A 16,792-nucleotide genomic window follows, 5' to 3' on the forward strand; every position below is an offset into this window, starting at 1 on the left:
AAATACCTCAGTTCTAGTCACAGCAAGGTCAGTGAGTTTGCATAAGAGCTCTTTAAGGCCTCACCTGCAGAGGGGATGGACCAAACTGCACATGGGAGTTGTGAGCAGTCTGCAGGACTCTGCCAGTGGGCAGAGCTGGAGGATCCCAGCTTGGCTGTGAGCCACAGTCTGTGTGTGTGTGTGTGACCAGCACCATGGAAAACAATACATAATTTAAAAGAACCAGATGTATATGTAAATTTAAAAAAACCCAACCAAACCACCCACGAATACAGAACCACAGACATCCTATTTACTTGTATTCTCAGTGATAATTTTTTGGGGGTTTCCTGGCTAAAATCACAAATGCAAGCTGTGACAGTCACAGCAGTACCCAGGAGGGCTGGGACTTTCACCACTAGATGCTATTCCTCCTCTCTCCTACTCACAGCTTTGGTGGAAAATGATTTAAATCACACCTAGCTCAGACTCACAGCCTAAAGTACCGTGTGCATCTCTGCAGCACCCAGGCTGGGGATGCAGCTGCCCTAGCACAGGGCACCTCTGCCTCCTGCCACCCTCCCCAGCCTCTGGGGAGTGCCTCCTCCCTGGGCTCTGCCTGATCCAGCAGCCATAAATGGCAACGGACTTCATGGCAATAATGCACGAGAAATGATACAGGGCTTGTCTTGGTTGAGTAAGTCAGAAAAGTGTTTCTAAGGGGATGCACAGGCACTAAGGACAGGCTTACTGACTGCTAGGCTGCCAGACTCTCATCCTCACTTTGTACAGACAAATGGCAGAAAGATTAATCTTTCCAGGCTAAGGGATAAATAATGCTTTCCAGTAGAGAAGGTAATGGGGGTTTCTTTTTGAGACTTAAAGCATAGGCTGTGGTGGGAATAATTTCTGCATTTCCTGCCTAAGATTTTCCTCTAGATAACTGCTCGGGACATTTCTTCTCTGCAAAACACTAACAGGAGTTCTGCTGCTCTCCTAAGGAGGAGGGTATTGACACTAACATATGAAACAGTCCACAAGAAGGAGAAAATGAGGATTTAATCATGCCAAAATGACAGAGTCTCCCAGAAAGTCAGTACTCTTCTAGCAGTGAAAAAGGAGTGTTTCAGGAATGGGAAATACTGACTTACAGCTGGAACCAAACCCTTTCCCTGTGCTGTGTTCTACTGAAGCAGATTTCAGCTTTGCCATATTCCTATTTCCAGAGTTAAGTGGCAGAGCCAAGGGACACAGCCCATCCCATTCCCAGCAATTCCAGTATTTGTGAAACATGTGGGCAACGGGGGACAAGTGGGTGGGTGGCTGGTTGGATTTCTGGCCTGATTACATAAAGTAAAGCAAATGTGCAGTCAGGCTGTGAGCTTTCTGTCTTGAACTCGATCATATTAAAAGTGTGAGCTTCTCATGGGAGTTCCCTGAGAACACGGGATGATACAAAGTGCTGTAATCACATCCCTGTGGCAGGGAGGCTGCAGCTTGAGCTCATCCATGGTATCCACCAGGAGAGAGGTCTGCAAGCTCCTCAAGCTCCTCTTATTCCTTAACAGGTCCCAAAGAGATCAGCCATAAGGAGCTATCTACAAATGTACTTTTACTCAGAATTTGTTTGGTTTCTGTGTGACAGGAGCTGGCTGACAAGCAGCTGGCTTTCTGGTTTTACTACAGAGCCAGTGCTTTTTATCTGGAGCTTGGAACTTTAAAGTAGCCAGAAAAATCTAATTTAGTTTTTCTGACTTCCCATGTAGAATAAATGTTGGGCAGGTATTTTGCCTCCAGTCCTGGTATGTCTTTTAAAATAAGATACAAGAATTATAGAAATTTGTAGGTGTATGCAGGTATGAACTTTTTTATAGCAGATATTAGTGCTTCTGTAGTAAGATAGTTTTAAAGAAAGAAATATTCCAGACACGCCATGTGGCAGAAATTCCACTGACTTCACCCATGGCTCAGGGCAGGGAATCTTTCCACCTTCCTACCTACAAATATTTCTCCTCTGTGCATTATGTCACTGCACTCAATGCTGTACTCTGACTTATATCCTGATCCACCAGGGATTCAAGGTCTGAAGGCCAAGTCTGATGAGGAGCAGTTAAGGGAGCTAGGGCTGTTTAACCTGGAGAAAAGGAGGTTCAGGGGGGACCTTTGTGTTCTCTGCAGCTCCCTGAACAGAGGCTCTAGCCAGGTGGGGATTGGTCTCTTCTCCCAGGTAACATGTGACAGCAAAAGAGAAAATGATCTCAAGTCTCACCAGAGGGGGTTTAGATTGGATATTAGGAAAAATTTCTTCACTCAAAGGAACAGGCTGCCAAGGAAAGTGGTGGAGTCAGTCCCTGGAGATATTTAAAATACTGTGTAGATGTGGCACTTAGGGACATGGTTGAGTGGTGTATTTGGCACTGCTGGATTAACAGTTGGAGTCTTATCTTAGGGTTTTTTCCCAACTAAATGATTCTATAATTCTATAAATATGGAATAATAATACAGTTCAGGTTGCAGAAGCTTTTTCCAGATCTGCTAATTGTAACATTGTAATGGTTATTGTGGTACTTCAGATTCTTGCTATGGAATAACAAAAGATTATTTTAAATGCATTTAATTTTGAGGCTATTCAAAGAAATACTGTCTTCACTTTTCTAATTACATTTGCTCATAGATTTTAAATATTTGAATAGATAGTCTGTTTATGATACCAGTTTGATTTTCCTGGCAGATCACACTGTGTGTGTGTACACATAATGTACAAAGGCATTTGTGGTAAAAAAAAGGGAGTTACTTCCTTTCCCTAATGTGTGAGAAAACTTAAGCTATTAATGGAATATTTGCCATTACAAGGTATTCTCAGTGCACCCTTCCACATGATGCCATTTTTTTAAAAATAACACTTCTGGGGATTCCTTTTTTCCCCTCTTTCTGCTTTTGGAGCTACTGAGCTCCATTTATTCATATTTTTAGGCATTTCATTGCAATTGATAAAAGTTTACTGAACTCCGTTCCTCACTCTCACTCACAATTACTTTTTAATGAAAATAGTAATCTTTTGTTTTCATGTGGCTCCAGAAGATGGAACATAGAAAAACCTGACAAAAACTTTTGAGTCTTGTGATTGAAATTATGCAAGTTGGCAATACTGGTGGAATGTTTTATCCTTAAAATTTTGAACTGAAGCTATATGCATGTGAAAACCAGATTTTTAATGGCAGCTGTCTGCAAACCTAATTATAGAGAGTGCATCCAGGCAACCATTATATATCAAAGACATTTCATCCTGGTGAGGTGGAGGAGAATGAGTTTTGTGCTATGCATTGAACACGATTATAGTGCACATAGAAGGTGATGAGCAAGTCTTTGCCAGTGAACCTTTTGAACCCAAATGAAGTGTTGGACCCTTGAATATGCATTTACTTTAGATCCTGCCACCAACTCCCTTTTGACAATGTGTCGTTTTTTAAATCAAAATTTAATTACAGCCCAATTAAGCACTTCAGCTTCTCCTTAAATATGTGGGCTATGATAAGAACCGGATTTACTTGAGTGCATGACTTAGCACATACTATTGAGTTAGTGCTGCCAAATCATTTCCCTCTGTTCTGTCTGTAACTCCCATTACAATCTGCCTTTGCCAAAATTAACTAACTGTGTGGTGTGAGCAGATGCTGAAAACATAAGCCGTTGAATCAGGGTCATGCAGGAGACAGAAATGAATGTTCCCAGAAACTGTACAGTCACATTTCCCTAGGAAGAAAACGGCAGTGTATTTACACCACACTGAGGACCAGTGGCTGAAAAAAAAAAACAGACACGTGAAAAATCTTATGATTTTGGGGTGGTCAGGGCTTTTCTTAACTCTGAGGTGCTCTGCTGCAGATACATTACATTTTATGTTACAAAGGACACCACATGCCATGAAATGCTGCTCTTGTTTCTGGAACAAAATATAGGGTAGGTCAGACAGTCAGGAAAGGATGCTGAAGTGTTTTGAGATTCTAGCTCAGAAATAAAAATGTAGGTTCATCTCCTGGCTTTGCTTAGGTTTTTTTGTGTGTCACTGACATCATTCTTTTGTTCCTGGGTTCTTCCTCTGTAACATGGGGCTGGAACTCTTCCTTTCTTTATGGTGTATAATGCCTGTAATTTATAATGTACTCCTGAGTAGCATAAGGGTCTTTGTAAGCCCATAAACATTTGATTTGTTTTAGCTTCGCCCTTTAAAGGAGCTTAAATGCTGCAAAAGGACTGTTTGGTGCCATCCTTTGCTTTTTAGTAGTTTCCTCATCAAAATTGTTCAGTTTGAAACTCAGCATGAGCTTGGATCAAGAGCCTGTTCTCATCAGCATGAGCAGTTTCAGGACGATAATGGGCTGTGGCCATGGGGGATCATCAAACATCTTTAGTCATTGTGTATTTTTACATTTATGTGATTTCAGGTTTTTAAGTTCTTCAGATTCCATCAAAATGTCATCAAATTCCCACTTCAAGATTTTTCTTTAACTTTTTAGACCAGAAAGTGCAATTTCATTTTGCTACAAACATATTTACAACTACTTTAACCTTTAACTCTTGAGTTAATGTGCAATTATAATACAGAAATGCCCCGAAATACCACTGTGCAGTATTAACTTTAAGCTAACCAGCACTTTATTAGTTTCTGATAGCAAAAAAAGGGCGTCTGTGTAGTGTATTATACAAAACTCTTGTCTATTGGCTTGAGGTACCTTGGATCCCATTTTCTCTTCATTGTAATGAAATTAGTTTGGTGGTGTCAGCAGAGTTCATATAGCAAAATTAGCTCATGGAAATCAGCAGTGCTATTGGTTTCTTCACTTAGGAGAGCCTTGAAGCTCAGTCTGCTTAGAAACTGAAACCTTCCACCTCTAGACTTTATGTCTCCTTCAGGTCATCCATGAAATGACTTAGGGAGGGAACATGGAGAAGTTGTAGTGTCAGCCTGCCTGACACCTGCCAGCCTAGTAAATGTCTGTGTGGTTCTCCTTCCCATCTCCTTTCACATCCAGATATAATTTCTAACCTCTCTGATTTGTATTTTATGAATAATTAATAAGTTTTGCCTTGTCTCCTAAGGTTATAAAAGATGTGTGCAGCAACTGCACGGGAGCTGTAGACTCTGATGGGCCATTGTCTAGTTCTCCAGTACACAAAGTGGAGCTGGAAAAGGTAAAGTTATCAAAATTATGAATGCAAAATTCCTTATGATTGCTCAAAGAGACACTGGAAATAAATCCTTGCTGCCTTGTGTTGCTGTTTCAGGCACACAGTGCCTGTGTTGTGTTGGTCTGTTTGGATATGTGCACACATCCTGCAGAGCTGAGGTTTCTGCCATGTCAGTTTGTTTGGCCATGAGCAAGGAGCAGCCTGGCTTGGCTCCAGCTTCTCCCCAGCCACAGCAGGGTGCAGATTAATGGGTCTGGTACACGTGCTGAGATGCAGAGATGGTCTGCAGCAAATGCAAACAGCAAGCAGGGGTGTCAGTCTTGAGGAAGAATAGATGAAGATTATACCAGGGTTTTAAGGGAAAGTCTCTTATTTTGGGGAATTGAGTCCTTGAAGAGCTCCCTGGGCATGCTGAGCTCACTGTTTTGGCAGACTCCTCCAAGCATTCGTATCTCAGTAGAGAAACTTGGCTACTCACACGTGGTACTTGGCTACTGCGCTGCCTTGACTCAGCAGGATGTGAGAGCAGGAATTAGGGAAGGGAGCAGCTTTGCAGTGAATGATTGGTGCATTACCAGCACCAGTTTAAGCCTCTCCTCCATTAAGGCATCCATGGGAGCAAATCTCTCTGCAGCCCCTGCTTAAAAATCCCACTGACAGAGGCTTCATCACCCAGTTCCTGATGGCAAGTGCCACCCCTGTGGTGGAAGTGCCTCACTGCCTGTGGTGTTGTTGCTTTGTCCTGGGAACTGTTCCTGGACAGCCAGAAGCTGTTGTGTTTGCATGTTTGCACACACCTGCACAGTATTGACAAAGCAACTTAAAGTGTTGAAAAATAGGTTTTTTTTCTAAAATACATGCCAGGAAAAGGTGTAGTTTATCTGGTCATCCATTCTTTCTTGTGATAATCTGCACATGTGCTTCATGGCTTCACCACTTCTGAGTAATGTGGTCATCAAAACTGGGCTGTCATAAGCTCTATCTACTTGAACCCAGACCTCATGCATAAGCATTACAGAATAATCAGCACTAAAAATTTATTTCAAAAGCCTTTTTTGCACATATTGAAAGTATTGAAGGACCTTGTAGGATTACACTATTTTCAGATGTTGTAATTGCAAATCCATGTATGAAGCATTTTTAAAGATACAGCTTTTACCCTTCTCATATCTGATCCATGTAATTCCTTATTGCAACATTTAGAGCCTGGAAATACATATGGTGAATTATGAATATTTCAGTGATTTTTAATACACTTTCAAATATATACTATTTTACTGTTTCTGTGATTTTCTAAAGCCTCTAAAACTGACATTTATCTCCTGATAACTGACTGTTATCTGCTAATTCTCTTCCAAGTGGATGAGAGCTTGAAAGTATGTTTTATTTCTTAGTAAGTCTATTTCTAAAGGGATTCATGACATTTGATTTTATGAAGGTGCAAACATTGTATGTCAGCTGATCTCTTTGCCCCTGCAGAAGTTGTCATTTGAGAGGCCAAGCTCAGATGGGGAAGGTGCTGTGGAAAATGGCATCACTACCGTGTGCAATGGTAAAGAACAAGGTATGTCTGGTGTAAGTGATGTGTGCTGAGAGAAAGGGGAATACCTCACTTTTATCTTTGCAAAAAAGCAAAGTTTCTGAATGGTTTTATTAGAATTCAGTTTAACTTGAAAGCTGAGCTATGTCAAGAAGGATTCCTTCAATTTTGGCAGCAGCATTTGGTGTTATTGTGCAAGTAAAATCAACATAATTAGTACAAGGAAACAGAATATAGAAATCTTGATTTGGCCTTTTCTGTGTTCAGAAGTACAGGTTTTCAGAGCTTGGGCGACTACTATAGGCAAATAACAGGTTTTTTTGTAACTGTATAGTGACAGTATAAATAGTGGTGTAAAGCTTCTAAGCAAAAAAGCTATCATTAAATACTAGAAGGAGAGAACCATGCATATATATATATATATATATATATATATATATAAAAATATATATGTGTATATATATATTAATGTATGTGTGTGTTTGTGCACAGACACTTTCGTATATAAACTATCATATTACATATGATTATTTATATTAAAAATATACAGTCTGGCAATATCAGTGAGTTTTTGAGTACATATGTGTATAATTTTGCATATGCTGCTTTGGAGCCGTGCGTTTTCTGTAATCCTTATAAACCAACAAAGGTAAACCCCAAATCCAGAGGGAGTTCTGGCCAAGTTATTTCTGATACACTCAACCCTTATGCTCTCTTCTCCATCCCCTTCCCTCCTCCACAAAGCAGAAGAAATTCTGTTGCTTCCTTCACTTGCTGTTAGATAAAGCATTTTCCTGCTGCTGTTAGTGAAGGGTAACATGAGCTGCAGAGAGCACAGTGTCAATACTGGCCTTGGTGCCAGCACTGTCTCACCTTTTGATCTTGTCCCTTATCTCCTGCCTGGCTCATTTTCCAACATTTCCTGGCCATACAGATCTCTGAACAGTATGGGACAATGTCATGGTTTCTGGTTTCCTGAAAGTCATGGTGCATTTTTACTTTTTTTTTCCCACATTTTAAAATCTTCTATTAAGCTTTCATAAAACTCTGAAATCTGTGGAGAATCATCTGTGACCCAAAACCTGTGTTGGCCACGATGTCCAGAAATACCAGGTGGCCCAGGTACCCTGCAGAAGATGTGATGGTGCAGCTGGGAAAGCAGCCCAGCTTAGGTGCCTCAAGGAGGGTCATTTAAAATACCAGTGGCTTTGAAAATTGGCTTTCATAGTAGGAGAAATTATGGGCATTAATGACTGCAAGAAGACTGAAGTGTGCTTGGTGAAGTTATGCTATGCCTTTTTAAAATAGATAGGAGGTGTTTGAGGTAATACATGGGAAGGGAGTCTTCAGAGAATGATCATCTCCAGCTGGCACCAGCCACCAGTCCCTGCTCTGCTCTAAACCAGCTGCTTGCTTTACTGTGGGGAAGGAAATGAGAATAAAAGGCTTTTGTGAAAAGAATCACTGGCAATTGGGCAATTAGTATATTCTTTAGACTCAAAAAGATTAAGTCATGGAGGCCTTATTTCTGCTGCATCTCAGTTCTGCAGGGAAAAAAATCAGCAATGTAAAGGGAAGACAGGACGGGAAAACAAACACTGGAAGGGCTTATTCCACTGTCTGTTCATGCTTGTGGGAATGATTCCTTTTGGCTTCTGTCTCAGAGAAATGAGATTTTCTGTCTCTGGCTTTTTTCAATGCTTTTCATCTGCCCCTCAATAGCCACATCAGCCTTTGGCTGCTGCTGTGTGGGATGGAGACCTGAGTGAGGGCAGGTGCTGTGCTCCCCAGAAAGGGGTTCATGAGCTGATGGGATGGGTGGCCTTCCTCCCTCCAACAAGGGAGCCTCATGCATTTTAGAGAGCACAGTGTAAGTTGTGAGCACCCTTCCCTTGAAACAGATAATTAGACCTGGATGTGTTGGAGTTGGCTGGGGGGCAGCACTTACAGAGCTGCCTTTCCCCCTCAGCGCTGGCAGATTTGTACAGTCTTGGCTACAGATACAATTTCTAAATAATGTTCCATGATCGCTAACAATTAAACTAAATGATAAATTATCCCATGGTGAGTCCCAAACTGCTTCTCTATTTGCCATGCATTCTTCTTCCCAGCTCATCAGTTCATACACTCATTTCTCAAGTGAACGTTTTGTCCAATTTTTCCCTCAGTTTGTGCAAGTCCATAACCACTAAGTGTTCCCTAATGCAAAAGGAATTGATATGTTGGGGATAAAGATAGAGCAGCTCAATTAGTGACTATTTAAAATTAATTGTTCATTAAAATCACATATCAGGGCAAGTTGATGGAATTTTTGCTGTCCTGTCAGCAGAGACTTTTGCCCTCTTGCCAGAATCCAGTTTAGGCCACTGAATGCAGTTTTTGAAGTTTATTTTGTTTGTTCTCTTTTTGCAAAGAAATTATGGGTTTTTTCTGAATCTGTTTAGTCTTGGAAACTCTTCTTTAAAAAAATATTAGGATTTTAATCAGGTAGGCACTTCTAAACACCATATCCATAGCCCTTGCCATATTGCATTCAGCAGCTGAATCTGCTTCAGTTCTCAGAGTGGTAATGTTCCTAGTATGAAGTGAAGTTAGGCCAAGCATAGACTGGATGGTAGCAAAATACCTCTTTTCAGCAGAGTTTTTTCTTTCCAGTGGTCACAAAAATGGCCAACTTATAGCTCTTGAATATTTATACTGATCCCACTAATATCTTATCAGTTAGTTCATAAGTCTTGTCTTTCTCAAATGTCCATTGTGGTAACATTTCTTAACCTAACTGTACACAGAAGAAGTCATTTTGCTAAGCAAGCATATTCTGTCTCTTTTGTGTACTTAATTCTTGAAGTGTTTTGAGAAAAATGTTTAGGAACATTGAAGAAAACACTGAAGAAGTGTCTGACTGCTGTGTATATGAGCTAAATTTATATACAGGTACTTCAGTCATACTCCTAAATTAGATGATGACTGCTGTGGAAAGAGACTTGAGGCTTGATGAGATTAAATAAAGTTGGAGGATTGATTTTTGTTTGTATTATCCTTCAGAACACCATGATTTTTATAACAGAGAGGTTATTAGGGAATATATTTGTCTCATTGAAATCTGCAACTTTTGTGCAATTGTTTGTCTTTGCTTTTCCTTATGTCTTGCATAGGATATTTTTGTCTGAACTTCTGTTTTTATTCAGGTTCTCTCTGTTGGTTGGTGTACACACACTACTAAATACACACTTCTGCTTTCTTAATAGTGAAGAGGAAAAAAAGTTCGAAAACGGAAGCCAAGGGCACTGTGACTAAAGTAACAGGGAAAAAAATAACAAAGATCATTGGTTTAGGAAAGAAAAAGCCATCAACAGATGAACAGACCTCATCAGCTGAAGAAGATGTTCCAACATGTGGTAAGTGGTTTTTCTCCTTGAGTCTTGAATGCACGTTGCTATTAAAATTTTATAGCATTCTAGCCTAGGAATTTCTCTAAAATTGCTTTTGCTGCAATAATTCTTCCCCAACATTGGAAGGATACACCCAGACTGCAAGAGGAGTAATCAGGAGTTTGTCATTTGCAAAGAGTCTAAAATAATTTGACTTTTAAAATTAAATGGTAACACAGGCTCAGGTATCACTGCTCTTTGCAGAAGTGAGGAAGAGGAGGAAGAAAATTGTGAAAAAGAAGCATAAAGAAACAAGTGCTGTTCTCAAACAGATGGTTATAAAATGAATATAGGCTGAACTATGAAATAAATTGAGGCTCCAAAGTAGAAGAAGGTTCTTGGAAAGTGATGAGGTCTTTTATAGTAGATTGTGGTTAGGGTTTTATGGAATAGCAGACAGCAGTCAACTGGCCTCAACCAAAATGATTTGAGTTTAATTATGGGTTCCTAAAGTGGTTTCTATTGGACAAAATGAAGTAACAAATTTCTAGTAAGCTATTTTAACTCTTAATTTTGATCATTCCATATGACAGCTGTAGTGCACAAGGAAGGGTATAAAAAAGCATGCAGAAAATACTTATGTTTTGTATTATAGCTGTTAATAGTTGCACACAATTTAAGACATTGTGCAGTGCACTTAGCTGATGTCCTCACAGCTCTGCTATTTTAAAACAAGGCAGTGTACTTACATTCTCCAGTTTATCTTTTGGTGCTCCAGTATTAGGTAACACTTATACATGAATTAGATTGGAGTCTCCCTTCAAAAGACAAATTTTCTTGGAAAGCTTTGAAGCAGTTCCACCAGATTCTGAGTTTGGATTTTACCCTTTAATTGACTAGAAAAACTTAGAGAAACCCAGAAGTCTGTGATTAGGGAGCAGCTGGCAGAGCTGATTGGAGCATGAAGTGTGTTAGATGCCTGCCCAAGGTGATGGCAGCAGGTCCATGGACCACCAGAGAGAACTTCATTGATTACAGGTGGCTTTCAAACCACACTTTGGGCATCATTCGCATCAGCAAACTTTGATTAAGTAAGTGCATGTATGTGTCTATACATAGCTAAGTACAGATGTGATTTATTGACCAAAAGAGCAGCTGGGGAAAGCTGTGTCCAGCCAGATGCATTGTCCAGAGCATCTGGCCTCCATAAGGGCTCAAACTTCCGGGCTCTCATAGCCCATTGATTATTCTGCATTATGTGAGAAGTTAACCACTGCTGTACAATCTAATTCCTCATATTTCTATCATTTATTTGGATGTGGACATAAATACAGATTCAGCCATTACTATTTGCCTGCGTTTGGCTCCACTCAACACCACTTGCAGATTTTAAAGGAAAAGATATAAAAGTCTAGGCTTTGGTCATTGCAGGAAGTCTTGGCTAGGAGTTTCTCACCACCAGCAGTTTGGCTCAGTTCAGTGCCCTCTGGGAGGCTGCTCCATAGTTGAAGGTTTTTACACTTTAGAGGGCTCTACCTCCCATGAAGAAAGGGAAAATCCCAGCAGGGCTGCAGGCGTCACCCAGCTAGTGTAGAAACTAAAACCCACCTGCACTTGCAGTCATGGCGGAGCTCTTGCCTCCAGCATCACTGCTCCTGGAGTGCCTGCACTAAGCTGAAGTGCTCATGCCCCAAAAGGGAGCATGCTCGAGGCATTTTGGTCATGTCAGCTTGTGAAGGTTTAAGCAGATATTTTTGGGGGGAAAAAGTGGGATCCTGTGTAGTTCAACTCTGAAGCAGGAAGTTTTGCAAGAGCTTTTCTGAGAGGTACCCTGGGAGCAGAGGGGAAAAACTGCCTATAAAAAAGGACTCTGACTCTAAAACAAGCCATATCTGGCTTGCACAGGAAGGTTTTTTTCATTTCTAGGGATTGTAATGTAATGCACAGTGATACAGGGTTTTGTTACAGCAGGAGGGAGGAGAGCTGAAGAGTGTGATTATCACAAGGAGCCAAAACCAGAGGATTAAGTACATCCTCATTTTTTATAGCACCTTCCAATATGTGCACAATCCTGATCTGCTATATCCTGTTGGATCACATTTTGACATTGGAACCATAATGTTGGAAGAAGAACCTAGAAAAATGAATAATAAGTCATAGTTTTAATGAAAACCAAAGAGAGAGCTCTCCAATAGGATTAAATGAAAATCATGTCTGAGATAGAAGACAGCTTTTTAACCTCACTTCTGGCTTTTGCAAGATATCATTTATTTCCCTCCTCATAGCCTGTTTGGAAGCAGCAACATGCTGAATTCATGTACCATTTGTAATGTAGAAGCAAAAGTAAAAGGTTTTTGGGTTTTTTTTTTTTTCTTTCTATTTCCAAACTGTACTAAGGCAGGAAAAAAGGGCATTGCTTTGATTGTAATGTTTGAGTCTGGAATGATTGTTGATATGGCGCAGAGAAGGAAAACCACAAAACTCTGCCTGTTTAATGATATTATATGCTAGACACTATATTGATATAGAGCAAAAAAAGAAAAGTGGGTGGTTTTAAAAGAAAATTTTTAATGGCATTTTAATATGTAAGGATACTGTATCATGATTACTTCCTGAATTTTAAATCAATATGAATTTTATTTCAATTTGCAAAGGTAGCAGTCTTTTAAGTTCTTATTTGCAAGTGCTGCAAACCAGATGTGCATTCTTCTTTCTAAATGTAATTAGAACATAGAGCATCAACACTTCCTAGGTCATTTAAACACTGCTTTTGGATGTTACACAAGGTACCTCAATACATACTTACATAATATGAGCTGTGATTTTCCCAGAAAAAGTTGGTCAGACACAGTTACCAAAGTCATTACGGAGAGGCAGTGTGAGCACATTGGCTATGTATGTTATTCTTTTCATCAGTGTCCCTCTCCCGTTCTTACTGAAGTCCTGGGGACCTGTGTGCTCCTACACATGCAGCTGCTGCAGGGACTGACACAGAACAGCCATTTGCACATGAGCTGGATCACATATTTATATGCTTTTTCTTGGTTATTGGCACAGTGAAAGTTTTCATTAAAAGAAGTGGGGCAGGGTCATTTACTTGTCTTCCTAAAATCCATCTGGACTTTCTATTAGAAGAGGAACAAAAGGCTAACATTACATTGAGAAGTGAGTTTCTTTTTTTCTTCCTTTTCAGAAAAAGTGAGGAGTAAAATCTCTCACATTTCATTTTATTGCAGGATATCTCAACGTGCTCTCTAATAACCGCTGGCGTGAGCGCTGGTGCAGAGTGAAGGACAATAAACTCATTTTCCACAAGGACAGGACAGACCTGAAGACACACATTGTTTCCATCCCACTCCGTGGCTGTGAAGTCATCCTGGGGCTGGATTCGAAGCATCCCCTGACATTCCGCCTGCTCCGGAACGGGCAGGAGGTCGCTGTGCTTGAGGTACAGTGGCTGTGACTTTTAGCAACTCCCACAAAGGGAATTAGAGAAGCACTTTCATACAGCCTGTGTCTGTTAATTCAGAAAAATCTTTGACATGATATTATTGCAGAGCAGAACAATAAATGTTGGAAGGAGGAAAGAAGCAGTAAATGTTGTAGACAAAAAATGTTGTGCCGGAATGGGCAGGACATCGCCGTGCTTGAGGTACAAAGGCTGTGACTTTTAGCAACTCCCACAAAGTGAATTAGAGAAGCTCTTTGATACAACCTGTGTCTGTCCATTCAAAAAGTAATATCTTTGGAATAATATTATTGCAGAGCAGAACAATAAATGTTGGAAGGAGGAAAGAAGTAGTAAATGTTATAGACAAAGAAAGAACTGAAATTAAATGTAGTTCAGAAATCTTCTCAGTAAAATACTTTTCTCTGCACTGACCTCCCCTTGACCTTGTGCTGGAATATCCCTGCTCCTTCTCTAGGCACGCTTTTATATCAGGGTTATAATTACTTAGGGTAAATAACTTAGCAATAATTAAATAATGGATCACTGTTGATGAGAGCTCTAAAAGTCCTCACTTTCATTTGTCTGCTATTTATGGGAACTCCTTTTGCTCAGTCTATGTCTGTATTAATACAATTATGCATTTCAGAAAATGCAGTGTGCCAGCAGCCTGGTGCGTCTCTTGACTCTCCTCATATACACACACCTTTCTCTGTCTTGGGTGGGTCAGGCTTTCTGTGGGGACTTTATTCGTCATCTTTTAAAACCCGAAATGAGAAGACACTTAAAGCCAAGTATAATGAGCAGGAGGCAACCTACTACTTTCAGAAGGACAGGCACTTTGACTACTTTGGGTTTCTCACTACACATCAAGTCTCCTGTCCTTGAAACCAGGCCTGTTATATGACAGCAGTTCAGAGAATTTGAAAATAAAAAACAGCTCAAGGAACTGTGAAAAGCAATGAAATATGTAAAAATAAGAAATTTAGAAGCCACTATATTTTTTAATGACAAATTCTTGCCTTTCCCCCACATATTTCTATCCAATATTTGTTTTGCTACTGTTTAACTTCTGAATTGGTGACTTGAAGCAAAATATGAAAAAAACTTCAATTATTTTAATAGCATTAATGCTTTTATTTGTGTTATCAGGAAAATGAATGGCAATATTTAGACAAATGTAGCAAAAATTTTCAAAACATAACATTAAAATCTCTTCACTATTTTGTTCCCTCTTCCCTTTTGTTTCTGTTTAACAGTAACACTTTCTTCTCAGGAGTCTTGCTGTCCAAAAATCCTCCAGCCTAACATAAGAAAATAATTATGTTAAAGCTTTCAATATTCTGAAGTCTAAAATAAGCATTACTTGAATCTAAATCCACTGGCCTTAAATGATTTTTTTTCGTCCTTTTAGTGGATTGCCCACTTTGTATTACATCATAGCTGATGACCACATAGCTTAGTTAAAGTCCCCTCCTTCTAGCAAAGCAGATTTAATATGAAATCCTGGGGTTTTTAAGAGTTCAGCAGAATGAAACCAGAGCCTCTCATACCATGTGGTAGCAATTTGTCAACCAAGAGGAATGTGCATTTTGCAATCATGCTCAGCCCAGTGGCAGAGCAAAGACCTGACCTGTGTTCTTGCCCTCTCCTCACAGGCCTCCTCCTCAGAAGACATGGGCAGATGGATTGGAATTCTGCTGGCAGAAACAGGGTCTTCAACAGACCCTGGAGCTCTGCACTACGACTACATCGACGTGGAAATGACGGCAAGCGTCATCCAGGCTGCCAAGCAGACCTTCTGGTGAGCGTGTTCCCAGTGCTGCTCCCAGGGCTCTGGGAATTCACAGCCGTGTGTGAGCTCCACTGCCAGCACTGCTTATCAAAATCCACCTCCCCTTTGCCACATACCGAACTCCTGAAGTGGTTCAGCGTTGCAGCATGTTAGATGCGTTTATGATTATTGTGTTGGAATCCTGCTAAGTTCTGTAAGAGATGCAAGGCACTGTGCAACTTTACTCAAATATTTACTGATTTTTATTCAGTAACTCCCCGTATCAAATGCTATATTTTAATCTTCTATTTTACCTGAAGTCTTAGAGCTATTCCTGGAAGAGAACATATATTCTGAAATATACAGCTACGTAATTCACATTTATTGGCTGTATTTGCTGTACGTGTAGGGAAATATGCAGCACATTGTATATTACATGCTGCATATATATATATACACTCACAGTGTATAGCAAATTTAAATCTTGGACAGTCACATAATCAGTGTTCCCTTCTCAAGTTCTTTCTGATTATTTAAAAACTTTATCAAACCCACCCAGTTAAATTAATTTCTGGGGTTCAATACAGGAAGTGGAAATTGAGAAAGTGCCTAGAGGGTGCAGCATGGAAACTGTTTAAATTGCAAATCAATAGAGTGAATTCCCTATTACTGATCCTGTGCTAAAAGGAGAAATGCATACTTAGCAGATACAGTGATTTACATGTTCAGATCATTTGAGGCACTAAAGCAGTCCTTGGTGGGAAAAACCATCATGTTTCCTTGGCTAGATGAGGTTTTTATAAACAGGAGTGAAGAAACAGTGGGGACAGGGGGATGCCCTGCTGGAGTTGTTCCCTGTGGTCAGGAAGTGGGTGGCCTGAGAAGACAGCTGGCAAAGGCATCATCCCTCATCCTGCTGCAAGATGATACTCCCTAGACTAATTTGGAATTTGTGTGACTTAATACATTAGAGAATCACACCCCATCTGCCCATCATGACTTTAAACAGATAGAAAATGAAGGGGGGAAAAAAAGAAAAAATATTGTAGTTTTCCAAAAGAAGATCCTATTGCCATTAGCAAGCTTCCAAGAGAAGTTAACAAGGGAAAATGCCCAGCTTCAATGAGAGTCCAGTTTCTGATGGAAATCAAAGTGACTCAGTGTTAACACAAGCCCAGTTTTGTGAAAACCAAATAATTTTGATAGAATTAAAATGCTTTTAGCATTCAGACTTATGTTAATATTTGTTTAGAAGTTAATAGGGCTCAAAAAGTTTCTCCTGTGTTGACATGTATTTTTGCTTCAGTCAGCATCTAGCAATAACCACGTTTAAGAGAAATAGAATGGTAACCTTTTCCCCCTGAATTCTGCATGGCTTTCCTTTTCTGCACAAATGTGGTACTAATTGGAGCCAAGTGAAAAAACACGCAACTAGACCACATGTTAGAAAGCAATGTCAGACAACTTGCAAAATAGCAGAATTTCCCTGT

The 16,792-nt window shown here is 40.0% G+C and overlaps 1 protein-coding gene across 2 annotated transcripts in view; it reads left to right on the forward strand.

Moving 5' to 3' along the window:
* Positions 1-16,792, forward strand: part of AFAP1 (actin filament associated protein 1) — a 111,528-nt gene that overhangs the window by 78,204 nt on the left and 16,532 nt on the right. For both annotated transcript variants that reach the window (XM_030948375.1, XM_030948376.1), the window contains exons 7-11: positions 5,080-5,172; positions 6,649-6,733; positions 9,958-10,107; positions 13,317-13,528; positions 15,187-15,332. In XM_030948375.1, coding sequence (XP_030804235.1) covers positions 5,080-5,172; positions 6,649-6,733; positions 9,958-10,107; positions 13,317-13,528; positions 15,187-15,332 — 686 coding nt within the window. The remainder of the gene's footprint in view (positions 1-5,079; positions 5,173-6,648; positions 6,734-9,957; positions 10,108-13,316; positions 13,529-15,186; positions 15,333-16,792) is intronic.

This window comes from Camarhynchus parvulus, chromosome 4, assembly GCF_901933205.1.
Source record: "Camarhynchus parvulus chromosome 4, STF_HiC, whole genome shotgun sequence".
NCBI classification, from domain to species: Eukaryota; Metazoa; Chordata; class Aves; order Passeriformes; family Thraupidae; genus Camarhynchus; species Camarhynchus parvulus.